Raw genomic sequence first — 25,306 nt, 5'->3', positions numbered from 1 at the left:
TAAATTACTTGAAATAATAAATGTTTCAAAATCTAGGCCTTCCCCATGACTCAGAAAATTACTGGAAAATTCTAGGTGATTTCTGAGACTGTGAAGGGGCCATACTACATATTTCCCACGTAGAAGCATTGCCTTGTCCTGATGGTTCCGGTGTGTTGAGTGTCCACTTTGCAAGCTCTTTCTGTTAGTTGGATACCACCAGACTTTCTGTCTGCTCCAGTGGTTCCTTTTTCTTAGGCTCATGTGGTTCTTTTGCCTTATAATATAAAGGAAAAGAGATTTAATGTTCCCTTGTAATATACTACACTATTTTTCCACTCATTCATGGAAATGGATATATGAATATTCCAAATATTCACATACTTCGAATAGTTGAATCACAGGGTATATACATCCACATATGTATGTATGTATATTTCCCAACTTTTCACTTTGGAGTAATTTTAGATTTATAGAACCATTGTGAACATAGTATAGAGAGTTCCCATATAGTTTTCCTTATCATTTCCATCTTGTATTAACAAGGTACATTTGTCAAAACTAAGAAGCCAACCTTGATATATTACTATTAGCTCAACTCTGGACTCTATTTGAACTTCATCAGTTTTTCTGTTAATGTTGTTTTCATGTTCCAGGATCCAGTCTAGGGTACTACATTGCATTTAGTAGTCACATCTGCTCTGTCTCCTGGTTTGTGATATTTTCTCACTCTTTACCTATTTTTCATGACCTTGACAGTTTGATCAGGGATTCTGTATAATCTCACTTGATCTGAGTTTTTCTGATGTTTTTCTCATGACTAGACTGAGGTTATAGGTTTGGGGTAAGAGAACCACAGAGGGAGTTGCTCTGCTCATTAATTACATCAGGGGGTGCACTCACTGACATGATTCATCACTGATCCTGTGAGTCTCAGTTACCTGCCAGGGTAGTGTATGCCAGATTGCTCCACTGTGAAGCTGCTTTTCTCCCCATTTCTAGCAATGCACTAAACCCAACTCCTACTCAGTGGGGCAAGGGAAAGAATTAAGTTTCACTTTCTAGAATACAGAGCATCTACATATTTTATTTGGAGTTCTGGAAGGAAGATTTGTCTTTTCCCCCATTTATTTGCATCAGTGTGGACTCTTGTTTCTTTTATACATTGGGTTATGTTTTGGTGCTGTGTTACTGTTGCCCATGATGTGCCTGCTTAGCTCCCCATTTTGAGCACTTCCTTACCTTTTGTCCCTATGAGATGCTGCAGGCACACCTTGTATTATTCCTGCCCTGGATGTACAATCAGTCATTTCTACAAGGAATCTTGGTGAATGATATTTCAAAATGAAGATCTGGGCTCTGGGTGTGCTTGTTGCTTCTAGATTGTTGTTGCTCTAGCTCCTCCCAACTGACAGAACTAGGAAATGTCTGTCCATGAATCTGTGTATGTACTCGTATCTGCTATCATCGTTTTTCTATCTCTTCATCATGTCAATGTTAAGGTAAACCTGAACACATATTGCTTCCTGTGACTAATCTGGGCTCATTCTAGCCTTCCCCATGTGCTTATCTGCAGCAGTGAGAAGCCTGGCTGTCACCATCTTCCTTCCACTTATTCATTTGACTACAGTATATGCATAGCTGGTTTCAGAATTGCTAACCTATATCCATCCACTTGAGAAACAACACTATCTGTTAGAGTATTTGGTGTGCAGATAGTTTTGTCTTTTTGTCCAGTAGTTTTCATCAAAACATCGCTTTCCTAAGTTACATATATATTGCTTTTTTTCTGCCACCCTTCCAGTAATGTGATGTCCTTCTCTTTTTTCCTCAATCTGAATCTATCCTGGCTTGTCCTGGCTGATTGTATTACTTTTTAAGTGACAGCTTATGGACCTTTTCATGTTTCTGTATTATTTTTCATATTTATTATTCTGACTGGCTACATGGCATTGATCATATGCCACAATTAATATGAAATCTTTATCAGAACATAGTTATTTACAGTTTGTCAGCATTATGAATTCCTAATAAGAACTACCTTTATATGAGCTACTTTCTGTTCTTCTTCTGAATTAGTTTCTTAGATTAATTTTTAGAAATGGAAATATTGGGTCAAAAGATATATATATTTCAGTAAACTCCTTTTTTTTTCTTTTTTATTTTTTTTATTATTATTTTTTTTTAATTTTAATTTTTTATTGTTGGTTGTTCAAAACATTACAAATTTCTTGACATATCATATTCCACACTTTGATTCAAGTGGGTTATGAACTCCCACCTTCACCCCATACACAGATTGCAGAATCACCTCAGTTACACATCCATTGATTTACATATTGCCATACTAGTGTCTGTTGTGCTCCGCTGCCTTTCCCATCCTCCACCCTCCCCACCTCTCCCCTCCCCTCCCCTCCTCTCTCTCTACCCCCTCCACTGTATAACCCTGAGGGTCTCCTTCCATTTCCATGCAATTTCCCTTCTCTCTCCCTTTCCCTCCCACCTCTCATCCCTGTTAAATGTTAATCTTCTTCTCCTGCTCTTCGTCCCTACTCTGATCTTAGTTACTCTCCTTATATCAAAGAAGACATTTGGCATTTGTTTTTTAGGGATTGGCTAGCTTCACTTAGCATAGTCTGCTCTAATGCCATCCATTTCCCTGCAAATTCTATGATTTTGTCATTTTTTAATGCAGAGTAATACTCCATTGTGTATAAATGCCACATTTTTTTTATCCATTCGTCTGTTGAAGGGCATCTAGGTTGGTAGTAAAATCCTTTTTGCTAAATGGCCCTCAGAGTATTGTGCTAGTTTAAAATGCTGTTTGCTATCCATAGTTTTTTTCCAAAAACTTTTTAGGTTTTATAACAACAACAACAAAATATGTATATATAAACCCTATTTTAATAAGTACACGATGGCTAAAATACTAACTTCTGAATTTACAGCAGGGTTAAACTTGTGCCCAATTTTTACTTGTACTGTTGATTTTTGTTTTGTTTTTATTGGTACCAGAGATTGAATCCAGGGGTGCTTAACCACTGAGCCATATTCCAGCCTCTTTTATTTCAAGACAGGGTTTCTCTAAGTTGCTTAGGGTCTCACTGAATTGCTGAGGCTGGCCTCGATCCTCTATCTCAGCCTCCTGAATCACTGGGATTATGGGTATGCACGACTGTGCCTAGCATTGTTGATTTTTTGAGGACTGATTAGTCCCTGGTACTTGGTAGCTACCAAATATGTATTGGAGATGTACAAGGCTAAGTGGTTGCAACCCAGCCAGAGCCAAAGTGCTGGATTTGAATACTGGCTCTACAGCTTACTAACCTTGTGACTTTGAGCACATTACTTGACTGCCTATTTCCTCCATTATGGGAGGGGCCAACTTGTTGAATCATTGTGGGGACTAAATGGCCCAGTCTGTCTTAAAGCACTTAGAATGTCTCATGTCATATGCGAAGCACTATATGCATTCATTGTTGTTTTTGTTAAATTTAATTGAATTCAACCCATACCTTGAATCATGGATATTCAGCAGTGCTCTTTTATAGTCTCACACAGAAAAAGCTCACCTATGCCACAGTCCGGCTGCAGCAAAATAACCGGGGGGGGGGGGGGGGGGGGGGGTGACGAACAACTTGTATAGATTGATACAGCAGGAGTGGGAGCCCTTTATTGTAGGACAGGAGGGGTATTTATACATTCCACACAGCTTATCTTAATTAACATAAACTAGATACAGCAGTCAACCAATAAGAAATCTCCACACTTAATGGCTCGCTGGTGTTACTTCTCAAACCACTCCCTCTGGCAAAATGCCAGGCACCATCCTGACTTGTTTACAGACCTTAACACACCTACCTAGAGGTTTCTCCATTAACTGATGGCACAAAACCTATCATCAAAATTCTGGCCTTCACATATTGAAAGTACTTGGACACTTTGAGCTCACTTCCTCTGACTTTATGCAGAGTGCTAAATTGGATGATTTTTTTCTTTTTGTTCATATTATTAAATTTAATATTTGTTTTTTAGTTGTAGTTAGACATAGTACCTTTATTTTACTTATTTATTTTTTATGAGGTGCTGAGGATCCAACCCAGGGCCTTGCACATGCTAGGCAAACGCTCTACCACTGAGCCACAACCTCAGCCCTTTTTTGTTCATATAATATTGGAAGTAGCAAAATAAGGATAGGAGATGACTTTTTAGGAATAGCGACAGCCACAGATAGTAAGGAGACATATTGGGTCATAGCTTGACATCAAGGACCAAGGAACTGTATGGTGCTGCTAGAACTCTGTAAGCAACCCAAGCCTGGGGTTTGGTTTTAGAGTATAGCTTTAAAACAGTATCATCTCTCAGCTCCATCACCTACCAGACCTTGGTCTTGCTACTTAACTTCACTAAGATTCATTCTCTTCATTGGCAGGGTGAGGTTATTTCACAGGACTATTTACTGTACCTGGAACATAGTGGGCACTCAAAATGGCAGCTTTTTTAAAAAAAATCATGGAGTAAATGTCTGTGTATTTAATTAATGTTATTATAACCCAGTATAATGATCAATATTAATGATGAAGATACTGAGTTAATAAGATATTATTGCAAAATCCTGTATTTAAATGGTCTTGTAATGGAATGAGATGTGCTTGAAAGTAGTGACAAAATTAGATTACTTACTCTGGGCCAAAATTTATATGTTTAAGAAGTTCCCATTTAAAACAATTAAAATGAAAAAAAAATTGCCAAGTTTGATGGCTCACACGTGTAATCCTAGCAACTCAGAAAGATTGCAAGTTCTAGGCCATCCTGGACAACTTAGTGAGACCCTATCTTAAAAAGTAAAAAGGACTGGGGGTGTAACTTCATGGTAAAGCACCCCTGGTTCTATCCCTAGGGCCAAAAAAAAAAAAAAAATGAAAGTTTGAGTAACAGAATGGAAGGAGTTTAATTTATCCCTATATTTAGTTAGGTGGAACATTCATTCTCAAACAGGTGTTTCTGTAATCTCATACCAAATAGGAGCCAGTACTGAACTGATATCCACTTACTCTTACCTTGGATATATTTTTGCTATCTTGAATTGCTCTTTAATTTAATATAGGTTTTGTAGATAAAAAAGGATTGATCTTATCTGTGTTACTTCTCCTTCACAGTGAGTGGCTAAGTTCTAGCACAGACATTTTGTTCCTAATTATGTTTGGGGTTAGAAAACCCACAAGAACTCTTGAGTTATCTTTTTCAGAGGGATTATAGGGACTTCATTCAACCAGCAAGAGTTTGGGTTGTCAAAAATAGGCACCATCGCCAGAGCAATCAGACAACAAAAATTAAAGGGATACGCATAAAAAAAGAAAAACTGAAACTATCACTATTTGCCAATGACATGATTCTATATTTAGAATATCCAAGAAATTCCACCAGTAAACTTCTAGAACTAATAAATGAATTCAGCAAAGTAGCAGGATATAAAATCAATACCTATAAATCAAATGCATTTCTATACATAAGTGAAGAATCTACTGAAAGAGAAATTAGGAAAACTACCTCATTGAAAATAGCCTCAAAAAATATAAAATGCTTGGGAATCAATCTAACAAAAGAGGTGGAAGACCTCTACAATTAAAACTACAGAACACTAAAGAAGGAAATTGAGGAAGACCTTAGAAGATGGAAAGTTCTCCCATGCTCTTGGATAGGCAGAATTTATATTGTCAAAATGGCCATACTACTAAAACTGTTATACAGATTTACTGCAATTCCTATTAAAATCCCAATGACGGGGCTGGGGTTGTGGCTCAGAGGAAAAGCACTCTCCTGGCATGTGTGAGGCACTGGGTAATTAAATAAAGGTATTGTGTGCACCTACAACTAAAGAATAATGTTAAAAAAAACATAGCCACACCAATGTTTATAGCAAACTGTAGTATATATACACAATGGATTATTACTCAGCATTAAAGGAGAGTAAAATTATGGCATTTGCAGGTAAATGGATGAAATTGGAGAATATTATGCTAAGTGAAGTAAGCCAATCCCAAAAAACTAAAGGCCAAATATTTTCTCTGGTTAGTAGATGCTGATTTGTGATGGGGGTGGGGCATGGGAAGAACGGAGGAACTTTGGATTGGGCAAAGGCCAGGGTGGGGAGGAGTTATGGGGGTAGGAAAGATGGTGGAATGAGATGGACATCATTACCCTAGGTACATGTATAATTGCACGAATGGTGCACCTCTATACCATGTACAACCAGAGAATTGAAATGTTGTGCTCCATTTGTGTACAATGAATTAAATGCATTCAGCTGTCATGTACAACTAAGTAGAACCAATAAAAATAATAATAATTTAAAAAAATAGGCGCCTTTTTCCACACGGTTTCCAGAAGAATAAGAAGAGAGCAGATATTACTCAGACATAATTACAGTTAATGTTTTGATATAACTATGATTTATTTTTTCCATATTACTGTCTTCTCTTAATTTAAATAAATATTCCCATGATGGACATAGAAAATTTACTTTGCTTTTCAGTGTTCTGTAATGTAATTGAAGAACCCCTACTTGTAATAAACTCAAGCCTAGCAAGCAAGGCAGAAATACTGTTTAAGTGCTGTAGTATCTGTCAGAACCAAGGGAATGGACCATTTGATTACTTTTGTGTTTCAGGGAGAGAAAATAGAAGACATTCCAAAGGAAGTGCTGATGGACTGTGCCCACCTTGTGAAGGCCAATAGCATTCAAGGTCAGTTTTCCTAAAGTATTTTTTGAATTGGCATTGACTTTCTGTGTCTGAAATAGATTACATCTTAGAGAACATGCAGTTGACTTTGGTTTGCATCAAAGGACTAGCAGATTATATCTTTATAGTGGGTGGCAGTTTTGCTCTCTGTCAAAGAACTAAAAGTTTATCTCCCTGCCCTTCAAATTTTTACTGTTTTAAGTCAGCTCTTTTCCTTACCTTAAATAGAAAGTAGGACATCTGAATCTGCCTACCCCTAAGGTTATTTGTAAAAAGACTTGGAAATTTGGTAATGTTGATAGCTAAGCAAGAGAGATGTGTCTTTTGGCTTTATTTTTAAGGTAGATATTTGTTTTAATCATTTGTCATTAGATTCTGAAACTAGAATCTCTAAATGATATTTTCCTACTTTTTCTTTTTTTTCCTCCTCCGCTTACATATTTTTTTCCTTTCTCCAAGTCAGTTGATCTTATTATCTCTTCTCTCCAGAGAATCTTAGTTGTTCTGGAATGATCCCTGAATATCACTATTTTTATAAAGCTTTTTGTAGCATCTGTTGGGGACAGTTATCCTAAATGTTTTAGGAATGGCCTGGAGTACTGTGCTTGGTACTTGTTTCTACTATATAAAATTTAATGTAATAGTAAAGACCTCTCGCCGCCCCCCCCCCCAAAAAAAAAAGATTATTGGGGTAAGGGTTACAGTTAGGAGGGGGAGCTTGGAGGGGGTGGTTTGCTGAGAATGTTTAAGCTAGTTAATAAGATTTTAGGTGTGGGACATATACCTAGATAGGGGATAGGATAGAGGTAACTTTGGTTTGATATGAAATTGAGCGATGTGGACAGAAATACAGTTTGGGTAAAAGATAAACATGGGGCAGTTGTATAGCTGGTAAAGGGACCAGGGGATGGCATTTATAGGACAAGAGCTGTGCAACCATCTCCCTTCCCCATCACTGAATCTATGTTTCTTGAATCTTAACTTGGACAACCTTAATAACAAATTAGCTACTTGGCCAAAGAGGGTAGAATTTCTTCCTTGTGGAGCCACTGATTTCAACTCCTTAAATCAACAAATTATAAAGAGTTTGAGGACATTTTATTTTTTATGAGAATGGAATTTTCTTAGATTTTCAGTGACTGAAGTAAAAATTGAAACAGTCATTACCTTTTCCCTCTATTCCAACCTTCTTCACAAATTCTTGTCCCTTCCCATGCCCCTGGCTAGCAGATGCACCTTTGTTCAAAAACGTTCTGTGGACTCCGTATTCTTGGCTCATCCTCTTTTTTCTTAGAATCTTTATAGTTTACTAGTTGTAGAGAAAACAAAGGAAGGTAGGGTCATGACACTGAATTACTCTTCTGTCTCCTCCTCAATCTTCCATGGTGATAGTTCACCTAGCAGAGAAAGAACCTAAGCCCCAGGACCTCACTTTCATAATTCAGTTCTGCTAAGGAATGAACAAATGGTCTTTGCTATAAGATCTGCTGAGGATACTCCACTTGTGGCACTGTGTAGTTACAATATTTCCTCCCTGGATAATTGCCACGGGAGTGGGGATTAAACTTGTTTGTTACTATAGAATTAACCTGTTCTGAGTTCTAGGTCTAGAACCATAGGTCAGCTCATTCTGTATCACCTGGCAAATCTTACCAGATAAAACTTCCCCAAAATTAGAAAGTTTTTGTGACTCCCCTTGCCTATACAATTCAGTCCAGGCTCAAGATGGCATCCAGCCTAGTTGCTGTTTTCCACCCTCCTGCCTTTGCTTTTGTTGTTTCCTCTGCACTCCTTAGACATCTGTCTTCCTCAGTATCACACCAGCAGATCCCAGCTAAGGTTTAAGACCCCCACTGCAGGTGTAGTAAATAATATAATCATTGATGGAGTATTAGTTACAGGACTGACCCTGTGCTGAAACTTGACAAATTGTTTATCAACCTTATTGAGCTTGATGATATCATTTTTATGTTGCAGGTGAGAGAACTGACCTTACAGAGTAATAAGAAATTTGTCAAAGATCTCAGAGCTCTTGCACTGTAATGAGGCTGACTGACTTGAGTCTTTTGTCAGTCTGAAGCTCTGGGTACCTTTGTGGTGATGCCTATCCCCTCTTCAGCTCTGGGTAGCCTTGGAGTTATTTATGTACTTATCTCCCCCCTTTTAGGGTCTCAGAAGGCAGGTCCATTGTCTGACCCATGTTTGTATCATGTGCCTTGCACATGGCGATTCTTCTTTTTTTTTTTTTTAACTTTTTATTTTGAAAGAAATCTTCAAAACTACAGAAAAGTTTCAAGACAAATACAACCAGAAAACATATCTAGCCCATATGCTCTTCACCAGTTTTTAAATTTTGCATATTTATTTGCTTTTTATGTATCTCATTCTTATCATCAACTATTTTTTAAAATTTTGGTGGTACTGTGGGTTGAAGCCAGGGGCATGCTATTACTGACCTATATTCCCAACTCTTTTAATTTTATTTTAAGATGGAGTCTTGCTAAATTGCTGAGGCTGGCCTCAAACTTGTGTTTCTTTTGCCTCAGCCTCTCAAGTTGCTGGGATTACATGTGTGTGCAACTGCACTCAGCTCATCATTAACTTTATAGCTGGGCCATCTGAAGGAAAATTACAGACATTATGACCCTTCAACATGTAACTCTTAAGACCAAGGACATTACCACCTGTGGTGGCTCACTCCTATAATCCCAACGACTCAGGAGGCTGAGGCTGTAGGGTCATGGGTTCAAAAGCCAGCCTCAGCAAATAGCAAGGCCCTAAGCAACTCAGTGAGACCCTGTCTCTAGTAAAATATTTAAAAGGGCTAGGGATGTGGCTCAGTGATTAAACACCCAGGTTCGATCCTGGTACCAAAAAGAAAGAGGGAGAGAGAGAGAGAGGGAAAGAAAGAAAGAAAGCCAGGCCAAGGACATCATCTTAAGTAACTGCATTACAGTGATCAAATTCAGGGAATTTAACATGGATAGCATACTGTTATCTGGCAGGGTGTGGTGTGTTGCACGCCTGTAATCCCAGTTACTCAGAAGGCTGAGGCAGGAGGGTTGCAAGTTCAAGGCTGATTGGGCAACTTAATGAGACCCTTCAAAATAAAAAAGGGCAGTTGCCTAGCATGTGCAAGGCCCTGAATTCAATCCCAGTACTGAAAACAAACAAACCACTGTTTTCTGATATATAGTTCATATATAAGTTTTGTCAGTGGTTCTACTACTGTTCTTTTATCTAGCCTCTTTTAAAAATTCCTGAATCTGGAGGTACCTCTTTTTCTATCAATACTTTGACTTTTAATGAGTAGAAATGTTCTATAGTTTCCCAGAGTTTGGGTTTGTCTGATGTACCCTCTTGATTAGAATTACAGTATGCATTTTTGAACAATTAGAGTTTTGCACATTTCAGTGAAGCAGAACATGATTTCGTTTTGCCTCATTTTCAGTGATGTCGACTTTGACCACTTGGTAAGGTGCTGTTCATTAGCCTTCTCCAATGAATACAGGAATTTAAACAGTAAAGTCTACAGCTATCTGATGTGGAAGGATGGTGGGAAGCAGCAGACCAGCGAATCCCCTGTGATTCTCAGAGCTGCTGGGGTAGAGGGCACCCTGTGGTGGAGGTGGTGGTGTTATTTTCAGACGAGGTTCAGAAAGCTATGGGGACTTTCTCAAAGTGGCACAACTAGTTTGTGGTACTGTCAGGATAAAGTCCAGGTCTCTGGAATCCCAGGCCATGTCTTTGTATTGCTTCCTAACCTTTACTGACTCAAGGACTCCTTTGAGAATCTGAGGAAACTTTCTTGGGTCTTTTTCTCTCCAAAAAAAAAAAAATTACACATGATAAATTTTACTGTCTATTTTGGGAAGTTTTCCAAAGTCCTTGGATCTAATCCATGGTCCCTTGTTTAGTAAAAGGAATCTCTTTCCTTTTCTACCTTCTAGAGGCTGCTCATATTCCAAGCCAGTATCACTTTTCCCTCTCTGATCACTGCTTTCTCTGATTTGAAGGAATGATGCAACTAGATTGGACCATCCATATAATCCATGATAACCTTCCTATTTTAAGGTTGTTAATCATACAACAAAGTCTATTGCCATATAAGGTTTTAGAGATTAGCATGTGGACATCCTGGGATAGGGATTGGGAAGGGAGTGTGTGTGTGTATGTGTATGGAATTTTCTTAGATTTTCAGTGACTGAAATAAAAACTGATACAGTCATTACCTCATTTTATTTATATATATAAAATGTATGTATATAAAATATATGGTATACCATGGTAATACTTATGGTTGTGTTTTGTTTAATACCATTTGCCTTTTATGGGTGGTTTTTGTAAAGCATTTTGTGGTTTGAAACAGTAGGAGGTTTGTTGATCCTAAGCCATTTCCTGGGATGGATAATCGCAGTTTGCAGTGGGTGCGGGGGTACCTTGCTCAGTCTCATCCTGCCTGCGTGTTGAAGACAGTCTCTCTTGGCAGGCTGCAAGATGAACAACGTTAATGTGGTATATACGCCGTGGTCTAACCTGAAGAAAACAGCTGACATGGATGTGGGGCAGATAGGCTTTCACAGGCAGAAGGATGTAAGTGTTTGGCACCACTGCAGGAGGCGCATCCTGACACTGAGTGGATACCCACCTATTCTGTGTGACTCTACTGTTATTGAGGGCCGAGCATGATACATGTTTCCTAGGGGAGTTAAACTGGGTTGCCAAACCCCTGGAAAGCCTTACCCCTCTTCTGGGAGAAAAGAACAATAATAAAGAGTCAGTACTTTCCCCTGTCTCTCTCTCAGGTAAAAATTATGACGGTGGAGAAAAAAGTGAATGAGATACTGAACCGATTAGAAAAGACCAAATTGGAGCGGTTTCCAGACCTAGCTGCAGAGAAGGAAAGCAGAGACCGGGAAGAGAGAAATGAGAAAAAAGCCCAAATTCAGGAAATGAAAAGGAGAGAAAAAGAAGAAATGAAGAAGAAGAGGGAGATGGATGAACTTAGGTATGTTAGAGATGTCTCATTGATGCTGACCCCAAAGATTGTTTGTTGCTGATTTTGACCATGGAGTAATGGTTAAGAATGATAAATTAGGACTGAGGATGTAGCTCAGTTGGTTGAGTACTTGCCTCGCATGCACAAGGCCCTGGGTTCAATCTCCGGCATTACCCAAAAAAAGAAAGAAAGAAAAATTGGTAGATCAAAGATGTATAGCTCAGAACTTTAAATGAGTGAAAGCATATATATTTACTTGTTGATCAAATGAATTGTCATTTTATGGAGGTAGGTAGGATATGAGAGTATATGAAATAAAATAACATTTTACTAAGTAATCAATCATAGGTTTTCTTTAGAGTTTAGTTTGTAAGTTTTTCAAAGAGGAAAAGATGCTGTAAGTTTGGGTTTGTGTTTTTTTTTTTTTTGGTGGTGGGGGCTGGTGCTGGGATTGAACCCAGGGCTTCACACATGTCAGCAAGTACTCTTACCACTGAGCTACATCCCCACCCCTAAAAGAAGTACTTAATATTGATTCTGTGCATTTCAAATACAGTTGTCTTGGCTCAAAAGGCCAGCTCTAGAAATTCTGAAAACTGTTTTTTAAAACTTTTTTCTATGTTTTTAAAGTTTAAAGTAATAATGTGATGAGACTGCTCCAATGGTCTGCATTTTAAAACAACAGTTAAAATACACTTTGGCTCTTGAAGTACCAAGGCCATGAGAATACTGACTACATCAGTTTTCTGTTGGTTCTGTAGCAAGGTGCCACATAATTAGTTGCTTAGAGCCATTTACTACTTTATAATTGCATAGGTCAGAAGTCCAGTGAAGTTGTCACTGGGCCAAAGTCAAGGTGTGAAGGGCTATATTCCTTTCCGGAGGCTCTAGAGGAAAATCTCCTTCCTCTTCTGCCTTCTAGAGGCTGCCCATATTCCATGGCTTATGGCCCCTTCTTCCATTTTCAAAGCCAGTGTCACTTTTCCCTCTCTGACCAATGCTTTCTCTGGTTTGAAGGAGTGATACAACTAGATTGGACCACCCATATAATCCATGAGAATCTCCCTTTAAGGTTGTTAGTCACACTTACAAAGTCTATTGCCATACAAGGTTTTAGAGATTAGGATGTGGACATTGTAAGATAGGGATTGAGAAAGGAGTAGGGGCACTGAACTCAGGGTGCCCTACCACTGAGTTACATTACGAGTCCTTTATATTTGTTATTTTGAGACAGGGTCTCACTAAGTTGTGTAAGGCCCCACTAAGTTGCTCAGGCTGGACTCTAACTTTCTATCCTCTGCCTCAGTCTCCCCACCCTTCTGGGAGGCGTCATCCTGCCTATCACACTGAATCTATATAAATATATACTTCTATTCCTAAATAGTCCTCTCATTTTTCTTAGTTAAGGGAAGTCAATCTTGTGACATCTAGTCATAGAACTGGTAGATTTTTCATAGGTATTATTTGTGATAGGTATACCAAATAAATAAATAAAGAGATATTGAGAACATATGTTGCCTTTGGGAATGGTATAAATAAGAAATCAGTTGTCTTGCCACGTCATTACCTAGTTCATTGGCGTGTCATGCGATCTTACAAAGGTTATTGGATCAGAGTGTAGTATTACCATCATGTGCCATTACTTATTAGTTGCATGTGTTCCTGTTGGGGGTTCTGCTAAGAAAGGGTGATGAGGTCATTTAAAATAGAGAGTTCTGGAAATGTTATCCTGAGTTATAATTTGCTAACATGAGTCAAACTAATGAATACATTTAAATGTATTATATGGCTTAAAATTGTGAGTCTTCTTTGTGTTGTGAGTAAAAGAAAAATTATCAACACCATCAATGCAGAGAACATTTGAATTCTGAGTGATGCAGGATTTATAGTAGTTAGTTCTTTTTGTTCTTAGTTTGGAATAGGGAAAATTGAAAACATGGCTTTTTGTGCCCTTTAAGGTCTACCATCATTGTGTTTAGAGACATGGATGTGGGCTGAGGTTGTGGCTCGGTGGTAGCACACTTGCCTAGCATGTGTGAGGCACTGGGTTCCAGTCTCAGCACCACATATAAACAAATAAGAACAATTGTAGAGAAGAAAAATTTTATTTGAGGTTCAGAGGTCTCAGTCCATAGACAGCCAGCTCCATTCTTCAGGGATTTAAGTGAGGCAGAACATCATGGGGGAATAAAAAGCAGAGAGAGACTCCACATACCAAAGACAAAATATACATCCCAAAGCCATACCCCCAATACCCACCTTCTCCAGCCATACTCTACCTGGCCACCCAGTTAATCCCATCAGAGGATTAATTCATTGAGTGGGTCAAGACTCTCATGACCCAATCACTTCTCTAAACCTTGCATTGCTCACACTTGAGCTTTTGGGAGACACCTCACATCCAAACCATAACAGGTAATACAGTAATTTTTGGTAAGGTCACTTTACTGATCTGATTATAAAAGGAACCAGAGTGGGTGTGGATAGGCCAGACACAAGCCACTGGCAGATGTTGGAATCACAGGTGATGGTATCTTGGACTGTGGTGGTGATATGGAAGTGGAGAGGAGCAATGATAAAATGATATGATTGGATTATAGGTTGGGTTGAGGGAAGGGGCTAAGAATGGCTCCTATGTTTTTGGTTTGAAGTGGAGTAGAAAATAATGCCATTCTTGGAGTTAGGAACCAATGGGCAAGAAATTGTTTGGGTAGGTATGCAGACCATGAGTTAGATACAGACTTAAGAATCTGAAGATACCTTTGAGGCATCCAGAAAGATGTCAGAGGGGCATTTGGATTAATGCAATGGAGCTCAGAGTAAATGTGTGGCCTAGAAAAATGACTTTGTGTGGTACTTTAAGATAGATATGAAATCTAACCAGCGATTCTTCAGCTGGGTTGTAGATTCCCACAGCTGAGCACCTGGGTATAGGGTATTGATTTAACGTTCGAGCAGCCATCTTAAATGTTTGCTTTCCTGTGCTTACTCTTACCGAAACTCGCCCCAACCCCATTATTGACCTACCCCATGGTACCATAACACTAAGCCAATCCCAGAAGAACACAACCCCTTGACTTTGGAAAGCCCATGGTGCCATCGACCTAAGCCAATCCCATGCTAATACCACCTCCCGAGCTCTGATGCAACCATCCCTGAGCCTATCCCATAGTGCCACAACTACAACTCCAAACCCCTACCCCACAAAAGTTGAACACCCAAACATCTCGGGGCCTCTTCTCCATCTGTGGAGAGATGTGCCTTTATTTGTCAGCTCTGACAAACCAAACTCTTGTGTGTATCTCTGCCTGGTCTCCATCTTTCATCTCTCACTTGCCCGTCTCCTGGTTCCTTGCTTTCCTTTCACTGAGTATGTTCTGATCTTCACAGTGATTTAAATGCAGCCAGGATTGAGCTGCTCTGCTCTAACCACGTTTTCTTTTAATCGTGTATCTTCTCTTTGTGTTTATGCACTTGTTGATCTTGCCTGTTTTGATTATTCATATGGAAGCCATTGAATTCTACAGCATCAACTAATCTCTCTGGATGCCTCCCAGCTTGTTCTCTTTAACCATGTTTTGAACCCGTCTTTCCTTCAGATTTTCAGTTTTCACTGTCTGCAAGTTGTGTTGACTTGTGTCAACACCATCACTTCAGATGAGGTGCAGCGTGTCTCAGATCAAGCACATCTTCTCATTGTTCTCATTTGCAGCATTCTTTTTTCTTTTTCTTTTTTTTTTTTTTTGATGGGAGATGGCAAAGCCTTTTTATTTGGTGATTAAGACCTCTTTTAAACTTACTGGTGGCTGGGACTAGAACTAACAACTGGGCCCCTAAAAATCTCATCTATTTCTTTCAGTACAGCTGTAGTGTTATGGCATACACAGGTCAGGGCCCAGGGATTATAGAAAGGGATTTATCCATTTTTCCTTTGACATGGTGTGGAAAGAACAGTGAAAGTGGCGGCAGGTTAGGGGTCGGCATACCCTTTTTTAGCATTTTTCTTCTTAGCTTCTGGGGTTGGTGAAGGAGAGGGGGAGCGCTTTCTCTTCTTATAATTCCCTCCTTTCTTGTCCCTTCGATCTGAATCTGGGCTATTCACCTCATCTGTCAATGTCTTAGCTGAAATTTTCTTCCGGCGAGAGACAGGGTTTTTGTCATCATTTACTTCATAATCTTCCTCATTCATCCATTCATTGAAGGAGTCTGTGTCTAGGATCCATTTAACATGAACCTTCCTAGGTTTCTCGGGAGTTGGGGCATCTTCCACAGATGCTTCAATTTCACTGGCTGGGATCCATGTGTCATAACTGTCAGGATAGTAGCCCCAGTGCAGAAGAACCTGCTTATCCCTCTTCATGACTGGTCGTACCCATTCCTCTTCTTCTAGGTTCCCTGGGACGGGATACACAACATGGGAGGCATTGTTCTTATCCTCAGTGACTGTTCCCTGGTGTCTCTTGATAATGTCCTTTAATTTCCCCAGCAATTTAGGCTCAATTTCTGGGCACAGAAAAATGTTAGGTCGAGACAGGCAATTATTCTGTACCAAAGACTTCTCAATGGTCATGAACATTTCTACATTGCGGTCCATGCGTGATGGATTCTGGAAATCGTAACGCCGCCATCCCTGGTCACTCTTGAATTTGTAGGCAGCTGCAAGTATGTGGCATAAGGAGCCTCCTGCTTTGAAATCTAGGAAACATTTGATCGGCAGTTTAGTGAGCGGTGCATTGCTGACATGTTTGCCAAAAACTTCTTCCTGAAATTGTAGCAACTGTACGACCAGACTAGACAGGGACTTGTTAGTAGGTGGTTCAGCTTGTATATACTTCTTGTAGTTCTTGCCGAGCCAGAGCCGCACGTTGTCGAACTGGGTCACCGTGTCCGCGGCCTCGTAGTACTTCACGTTGGGGCCGCCGTCCTTCTTCCGCACCGCCATCTTCTCGGGCTCGGGCCCCGCCGCCGCCGCCGCCCGCCCCGCTCAGCTCCCGCCTCCTCCGCCTCCTCCTCCGCCCCAGCATTCTTTTTTCAAATCATCCTTTTTTTCAAATCATTCATTCCTCTCCTGTTTCTCTCTCTTGCCGCTGTAGCTGTTATCATAGTAGATCATGCCATCAGTTTCAGGTAGCAGTAGGCTGGATGTGATGGTAGAAGTGGGAGTTTAGGAGGCAGACCTGGGCTCAAAGCCCATCTTCATCTTTCCTGCCTCTGATTCAGTATAATACTGCTGCCTTATAATGTGGTTGTGGGCTTAGCACTGATTTATGAAGCACTTAACTTTATTTCCTAATGAAATTTAACTAATTTCCTACGAAAAAAGGATATTTAGTAAATGACAGATACTTATATTGTTAATTGGTCTTCTTGCCTTAACCTCCCCTCCAGCCACTCTGTTTCCTATAGATTCCTTTTTTAAAAACTAGTATTATATATTAACACTTTCCCTGGTGACCTTTTTGTGATAGTTTATTTCTCCTTAAATACTTGTTGAATCTTTTTATGTCGATCCTATGCTCAATTTCATATATGTCTTCTTGCTAATCACGTCATGTTTACTTACACAATTAGGTCAACATAATTGGGCCCCTCTGTCTGGCCTGATTTGCCACTGCTTTATTTTCAGATTTCACTCAAGTCAATTTCAGCTTCTACACGTCATTATAAATACCACCTCTTTGCCTTAGCTCATCCCAGTCTCTGGATCTAAAATGCCCTCTCATTCAACCTACCCACATGTCAGACTTCTGCCTCAACTGTGAAGGGTACCCTGACAGTTCCTTCCCAACTGTGTGTTCTCTCCTTTGTATTTTTGTAGCATTTACAGTCTGGACTTTGGCAGTGAATCACAAATGATCTTGGCCATAGATGAATCTCCCCCTCTAAGGGATAGGAGTAATGCTATCTACTTCAGAGTGTGGAAGTGAAAACATGAAACAAGTGAGAAAGCTCCTGGTAAACTGAAGTACTGTTCCATCTTATTTATTGTTCATACACTTATCTTTTAATGTTGCAGTCTTGTTGAGGACAAGAATTATATCTAATAACTGTTTTGTTTTGCCTGAAGCCCTTTGGCAGTGCTTGATTATGTGGTAAGTGTTCGTAAAATTCTCATTAGCTCAATAACCTTATTTTAATGTTTTCTTCTAGGAGCTATTCATCACTAATGAAGGTTGAGAACATGTCTTCAAATCAGGTATGTTGAAGTTATTTCCACTTATATGTGTCTTAAAATAATTCACTATGGGTTTTTAATAAGATGTTGTAAGTATTTTTTTTAGTGTTGCAAATTTCTCACTGTGAGTGGCAACTAGTATGCTCACTTGAGTTGGATTCTATTAATCATTTCCCCTCCTTCCCTATAGACCTTCTCATGTTTTGTTTTTAAATAGGTTACCTCATTAAAAGAGATTGTTATACCTTACCTACTGTGAAGTATAGGTCTACTAGATTAAAGGATGTATTAATCAGCTTTCCAGTACTATAACAAAATATTTGAGATAATCAACCTAAACAATAAAAAGGTTTATTTTGATACACATGTTTTTGGAAGTTTCAGTTCATGATTGGTTGGCACCATTGCTTTTGGGCCTGTGGTGGGGCAACAAGTACTTAATGGTAGAGTGAGTGGTGGAGCAAGCAAAGGGGCCTAGGATTCCAACATCCCTTTCAGGGACACATCCTCAGTGTCCTAGCTTCCTCTCATGAGGTGCTACCTCTTAAATATTCTACTACTTCTCAGCAGCATAACACATGGGTTTTGGGGGGGCATTCCTACTATAGTGCAGGACTTTTGTTTGTTTCTTTTTTTTCCCTCTCTTTTCTATTTCAGGACTGCAAAAGTGCCTTTGTTTATTAATGTTTTCAGTTAATATGATTATAGATTTTATAGTGTAATTGAGTAAATAAAATTATCATCTTAAAGTAATGACCCTCAGATCTTTCATTGTAGCCCAAGTTACAAAAAATGGTGACCCATAGCATAATACTAAAAGGATCCTCTTAACATCCACATCTAATATTTTATTGGAACTTCATCAGACCTTGTTCTTGAGGACTGTCTTCCTCAAAATTTGGGTTAAAGTGTCCAGAGAGATAGCATAACTTATGCTGTCTGAACAGTTACTTAACAGTCTTTGCAGAAAATGAAACCAACTAGTTGTATTTTGGATATTCTGGTTATTGTAATATAATTTTTAAAAAAAACATCCTTTAGATCTGTGTCATCCAGTACAGTAGCCTCTAATGTCATGTTATTTAAATTTAAATGGATTAAAATTAAATTAAAACTTGAGGTCCATAGTCATATCAGCCCCATGTGCTAGAGGCTACCAAGTCAGCACAGACAGAACTTCTTCACTGTTGCGGAAAGTTTTGCTCAGCAGCTGTCCTTTCCTTAAAAGCAAACTAGTGAGATCCCAGATTTAGTGCATGAATTGGAATGGATAGGATTTTAGGCATTGTTTATGTCTAATATTCTTTTAGGCATGTATAAAAGCAACATCCTTAGCCCCAACCCTTTGAATCTGAGATGTATCTTTATAGTTTATTCCTGAACAATTCCAGAATAGCATTGTATAATTCAGCAGAACACTGAAGAGATAGACTGCTATTTACTAGTTGGATAAACCTGACAAAGTTATTTAACCTATCTAAAGGAGTTTTCCTTATCAGTTAAATGGAGAAATTAACTCATAGGGTTCTAAAATTAAAACAAGGATATGTGTGTGAAAATCTTTCTGGACTTAGTTTCTGCATAAGTAGTCATTATTAGTTCTTACCTATTTGGTTCTCAGTTGTTCGTTGCCTACAGAGTGTCCATATCAAAAGATGAGATATATTTAGTCCCTTCTGGAAGCTATTTCTTCAAACTTGGAACAATTTAACAGTCTTTAACATCTTCCAAATCTAATTTTGTACTAAGTTAAATATAATACTCTAATCTTTGCTGTGGTATTATTACTTAGAAGTTTTCTGTTAGTTAGAGGCTACTTTCTACCAAAAATATGACCCTGGCATTATGTTATGATCTTAGACATTTTATTCCCATCATCATGGATTTTAAATTTGGATATTGTGGTGGAGTTGAGAAATACACATACACACACACACACACAGAGGTGTCTCTTACAATCTGTGGGACATTGATTCCAAGGCCTCCACAAATACCAGAATCTACAGTTGCTTAGGTCCCTCTGTTTCAACAAGTATTTTCATAACGTACACACATCTTCCCATGTAATTTAATTTCTAATGCAATGTAAATTCTGTGTAAATAGTTACTATACTGCATTGTCGAGGGAACTTGCCATCCTCTTGCCTCAGCCTCCTGAGTCATGGGGATTATAGGCATGTGCCACTGTGTCCAGCTAAGAAACCTATTTGTTGTGTTTATTTATTCAGAGTAAAAGGAATCTAAAATGGAAAAGTTATCCAAATAAAGTCTTAGATCTCAGGTATATGTTTAAAATTGATATGATCCCAGACATGGGCTCTTGGACACACGGGAACTCCTGCCGACCCAACTCCGGCCCCGCAGAGGGAATAGTGCACTTTCATTGTCCCTGGCCCAGATTCCCTTGTTGAGCTGTTCATCCTTAGTGGCTGAGTGGAAAGTTGAAGCCTGAAAATGTAGGATGATTCTTTCAGACAAACTGCTGCTATTTCTGTGATCTGAGGCACTTTTACTGTGGCTTTGGTTTCTTGTGCTAATGGAAGAAAAAAGCACAGAAAGAACCACTGAATGAAACTGAAAATAATGCCAGAGTGCACCAAAACCATTGTTTTCCACCTGTGTCTCATATTTCCCTACTGTCTCTAGCAAAGGCTGTCAGAGAGAAAAAAGGCTGTGGAAGCCTCAGTCCTGTCCCTGTCTCAAGCAATCCTGGTGTCAAGCAACAAAGAGACAAGAGATGAAACAAATACAGTGCCCAGGTGGTTCCCACAGCCAAGCCAATGTACAGGCGCAGGCTGTGAGACCTGGCAGTCAAGGAGTGGAGCCCCACCTCTGTGCGTGGCCTTCAGCATTTGTCTACACCACACAAGAAAATCGATCCCTTTATTGTATAAGCCATCACATAAGATTTTTGTTAATAACTTGGCAAGCCAACTAACTTGGTAACTAACCTATCTTTGGCTTCCTATGGATTTTTCTTATGAAAAAAACGAAGAAATCAAAGCTATTTTTGAAAGTCCCACATCTGACAATCTTGAGGCTCAAAACACTGGAATTTAGGCCACAACTATTTTGCATAGTGGCAGCATTGTTGGCGTAACACTATTGAAGCATGTTTATTTGCTATATTTGTTGAAGGATTAAGCCTGATTTCTTTTTTTAAAGTTTATTATGTATATTTAAGATAGACATGAGATGTTATGGGATATGTATAGATGCTAAAAATCCTATAATGAAGCAAATTAATATATCCATCATCTCATAGTTATCCATTTTCTAAAATATGAGATTCATGCTAAGTGAGTAGATTTTAGCTTAGATTATTTTTACACTCATTCCACCCTGTACTAGGTCAGGTGGACCTTCATACTTTGGAAATCATGGTAGCTTGTTGCTGTGAATCAGTCCTTGCAGTGACACTTTAGCAAATATGCCTGCTAATGCATCTGTTTCAGAGAACTGATAAAGATGCACAAGAAGTAACGAGTGAATTTAGTTATTCTACCTTTTATTTTTATACCCTGAGATTGATTAGAGAAGGAGGCTTGTCAGTTAAGATTATAATTGTAAATTTTAAATGTTGAGTTGTTTATTTTTGAGGATTTTATGGTTTCACTTTTTTGTTTCTTGTAGGATGGCAATGATTCAGATGAGTTCATGTGAAAGGAGAAAAGGATTCTGAAAGCTGTGAATGCAGAGAACTTTGCAGACCTTGTGATTTCATCTATGTTCTAAATTATTAACAACCAAAATTCTGCCTTCATTCTACACAGATATTATTAATTTTGGAGTTTTAAAAAAAATCCCTTTTTTTGCTGACAAAAAAAGAACAGAGAGATATGTATATATATATTATAGTTGAACTTGAAGACAGCATATATAACTTTAGGAAAACAAAAATATTTTTGCCAGAACACGTCTCAGTACCTTGCAAGAGCTGACTGCCCTTGTTCTTGAGATAGACTTTAGAGTAAACCAACTCTGAAAAGTATTTTTGTGGCTGTGGTTCATCCCTGAAAACAGATGTCTTGAAATGCTTTTCATAGCCTAAAATACCTTCACTTCTGTTAAGAAGAATGTGTTGGTTGGCAATTCAGGCCAAGATTCTCCCACTCCCAATTTCCTTATTAGAAAAGCAGAGTTTTGAAGGTGATAGTGATATTTCAAAAGATTGCTGGCTTCAACATTCTCATTCCCGCATGTCGTCAGTCTGTTAGTGTAGTGGTCCTCAGCTTGTCCCAGCTCCTTTGTCCTCCCTTTTTTGAAGTGAGGGCCTTCATCTTCGTAGCATCATATTGAAAGAAATAGATGGTCTAAATCAGGTTTTACCTTGTGCACCTTGCCTGAGCACCAAGTAATCCAAGCTACAGGTGCGACAACTTCTAGGCTCCATTTCCGCGCTGAGGGGGACCAGAGGGTGCTCTGTGAACTGAGTGGGAGATACAGGTTACCTGATTTTTGTCTTGAAATTCAAGATGAAGCAAAAGTACACATTGAATTATCAAGCATTTTCCTAGCCAGCCAAGTAATTTATGTCCTTACCTTGAAATAATAATTATTTTTGAGTTTTAACCCTTGAGATTGGATCTCTCAGTTACAGGCTCCTAACTTAGGTAACATTACTACTCGGCTGAAACACTGGCTACCCGTTATGATTCTGACCAGGAGATACATTTTTATTGCCACGTGTAAGGCAACCCCTGAAGGGAGTGACAAGACAAAACATCGAAAGAGCCTGCAGGACCCCCGCTTGAAGATTGTAACACCCAGAACCCTGCCTGGTGCTGTTATTCTAACTCATCAAAAGTGACTTTCAGCAAACCTTGTAGCTGCCTAGCACTTTGGAAGTGTGGGTAAAACCAGAAGACATTTTCTTTTATTCTAAGTTGGTGTATGGGCTTGATCTGGAAAATTCCTGAGGCATAACTCATTGGCCAGATTTTGAGGGGTATGAAAATACCAGAGGTCAGTGTGTGGGCATGTGTGTCTAATGTTTTAGACTGGAGTTCTGTGATTAAAAAATTATAATAAAGTATTGGTTTTTTTTTTTAATCTGGAAGGACTTGCTTGTTATAAAATCAGCATGTTGATTTTGAGGTTGATTTTCTGTAAAAACAAAACAAAAAACCATTTATTAAGTGTATCAGGCAAGAACTCTACCACTTAAGCTGCAGCCCTGGCTCGTCAGGCTGATTCTGGCAAGTTCTGTAAGGGTATCCTCCATGGGTAAATATCTGTGGCTCCCAGCTGCTGGTGGGTCAGAAGAGATGGCCTTTCTCAGACACTCTGGTTTGAGTGCACTGGTGGCTATGCTCCACCATCCTCAGGCCTCTGGCTGGTGCCTCTCTGCCTCACACTGCAACATATGCAGGTGGAGCCTGAGGAGTTCTCTTTAATAGAGGTGTTGGAGTCCAATTTTTCAACAGTTGGGACTCTTGGCTTATAGGGCCTCTTTTGAATTCTGAGTTGAATTTCTGGTCCTTACCTCTTTAGCTGTTATCTGCTGATTCCCCTTTCCCTCTGTCTCTGCCTTTTTTCTCCCCATTGTCTTGGTCCCAGGGGAAAGCAAGTATTCTTTTCTTTCTCTAGTGATTGAACCAATGGGTTCTTAACCACTGTGCCGCATCCCCAGCCCTTTTTATTTTGAGACAGGGTCTTACCAAGTTCTTAGGGCCTCACTAAGCTGGTGATGCTAACCTCGTACTTACATTCCTCCTGCCTCAGCTTCTTAAGTTGCTGGAATTACAGGCACATGCCACTGCATCTGGCTTTGTGGGCGGGGGATGGGGTGGGGGGATGGATGGGGGGATCCTGGGGATTGAATGCACTGAGCTGTATCCCCAACCCCTTTATTTTGAGACAGGGTCACCCTAAATTGCACAGTCTGAATTTGTAATCCTTTTGCCTCCGCTTCCGAAATAGCCAGGAAAAGGGTTATGCTTCCTTGCCTGGCTAAGGACCTTTCCCTTGAGGACATACAAGTTTGCTGCTAATAGGTCAGACTGTTGGCCCTGAAGTCATCTCAGTCCTTGCTGTTGGCATATTTGTTGAACATTTGATGGGAAAATTCCAAATTGTTGCTGTTTTTATGAACTGTGCCCTTGATGAAATCCATGCATCCTAGAGGTTCTCTGTGGGTCTGAGTCCCTTTGCCAACTCCGTCTCCAGTTTCACCACTCTGAGCTTCATGCAGGTGAAGGTTGTATTGTGGTTTAATTAACTTCACAAACTGCTCTGTTGTTGTATTTGGATAGCTTTAGACAAACACCTTTGTCCTTGGGCAAGCGAAGTTGATCACAGTTGGAACAGATACTGGAAAGTTTATCAAAATATCAAGGATTTTGACATTGGCAGAATAGGGGATAGGCTTTAGTTGAACCCCTTCAGTGTCTTTTTGTGTTTTGTTGTATTTTAACTCTTTCTAAAAACTCATTCTAGTGAGCCTTGTAATTGTTCAGTGCCAGTAGTTCCACCCATTTAGGAAGGATGGCATGAGCCACACGTAAGCAAAATTAGAAAGAACTCAATTCCTGCCTCCAATTTAAGACCAAAGCTGTCCCACTTTACAACTGTCTGAGTGGGTAAGTTCTTGTTTTCTGAGCTGGAACAGTTAGTTTATGGAAAACTGAGCTGGGTAGCAAAGCAGAGAAATGGAACAACTTTCCAATTTCTCCTGGAGTCATCATATTGCAGCCTGCTTTTTCTTTGGTTTCAAGTACAGCATGTGAATAACAAGTTCCTATTTCAGAATGATCATATTTGAGTGGGTGAACTTTTGATTTTAAAGTGGTCTATAAAAACAGATCAAACTATAATCAAAAGTATAAAGTCAGAAACTTAAATTCCAGGCTCAATGTCAATCTGGATCCACATCGCTCCAGTGAGTCTGCAGTAACTCAGGAAAGAGAACAGTTTGGCTGTGGCCTGAGCAAGTTCCCATTCCAGCTCCACAGAGAGCTCTGCTCTGCCAGTCATAAGGGAGGCCAGCATGGGCAGGAGAGTTTTCTGTGCATTCTGTCGTTTTTAAAATGATACGGTACCAACCACAGACAGTGTGGTGTGGATAAGTGATGCCTAAAACAAAAGCTTATAGTTTGAGTAGAACCATGTGTGTTTGGGATTTCCCATTGCGCTTGTCCTCCAGTACTCATCTTGCTAGTGGGATGTGCATACTGATTTTAGGCACGTAGGGAGAAGGAGGTTTTTGTGCTGTGTGTAATGAGAGATGCCTTTCAGACAGTCACTTGTTCCTTAGCAGGAGGAGAGGACCAAAGCAGAGATAGGGGAAGATCACCCTTGAATTCCAGGAAGAAGACGGAAGAAGCTAGAGCTAAAAGGTGATGGTATTCATTTAAAACATATTTTTGGAGCTTAAATTTGCCCATTTCCCCCTCCCAAAATTTTTAGGGG

At 39.4% G+C, this 25,306-nt stretch overlaps 1 protein-coding gene across 3 annotated transcripts in view; it reads left to right on the top strand.

The window, feature by feature from the left end:
* The window catches only part of Ccdc25 (coiled-coil domain containing 25), a 34,863-nt gene extending 11,915 nt beyond the window's left edge, over positions 1-22,948 (top strand). For 2 of the 3 annotated variants that reach the window (XM_027927092.2, XM_027927093.2), the window contains exons 5-9: positions 6,650-6,725; positions 11,212-11,315; positions 11,528-11,730; positions 17,872-17,917; positions 21,530-22,948. In XM_027927092.2, the coding sequence (XP_027782893.1) occupies positions 6,650-6,725; positions 11,212-11,315; positions 11,528-11,730; positions 17,872-17,917; positions 21,530-21,559 (459 nt within the window). In that variant the 3' untranslated portion in view covers positions 21,560-22,948. Of the gene's footprint in view, positions 1-6,649; positions 6,726-11,211; positions 11,316-11,527; positions 11,731-17,871; positions 17,918-21,529 lie in introns of those variants that run through there. The other variant, XM_027927097.2, reaches the window with a different exon arrangement.
* The last annotated feature ends 2,358 nt before the right edge of the window (positions 22,949-25,306 follow it).

The sequence above is a fragment of the Marmota flaviventris genome, chromosome 3 (assembly GCF_047511675.1).
Source record: "Marmota flaviventris isolate mMarFla1 chromosome 3, mMarFla1.hap1, whole genome shotgun sequence".
NCBI lineage: Eukaryota > Metazoa > Chordata > Mammalia > Rodentia > Sciuridae > Marmota > Marmota flaviventris.
Note: the sequence above shows the minus strand (reverse complement) of the source record. Positions and strands in the feature narration are given on the sequence as shown.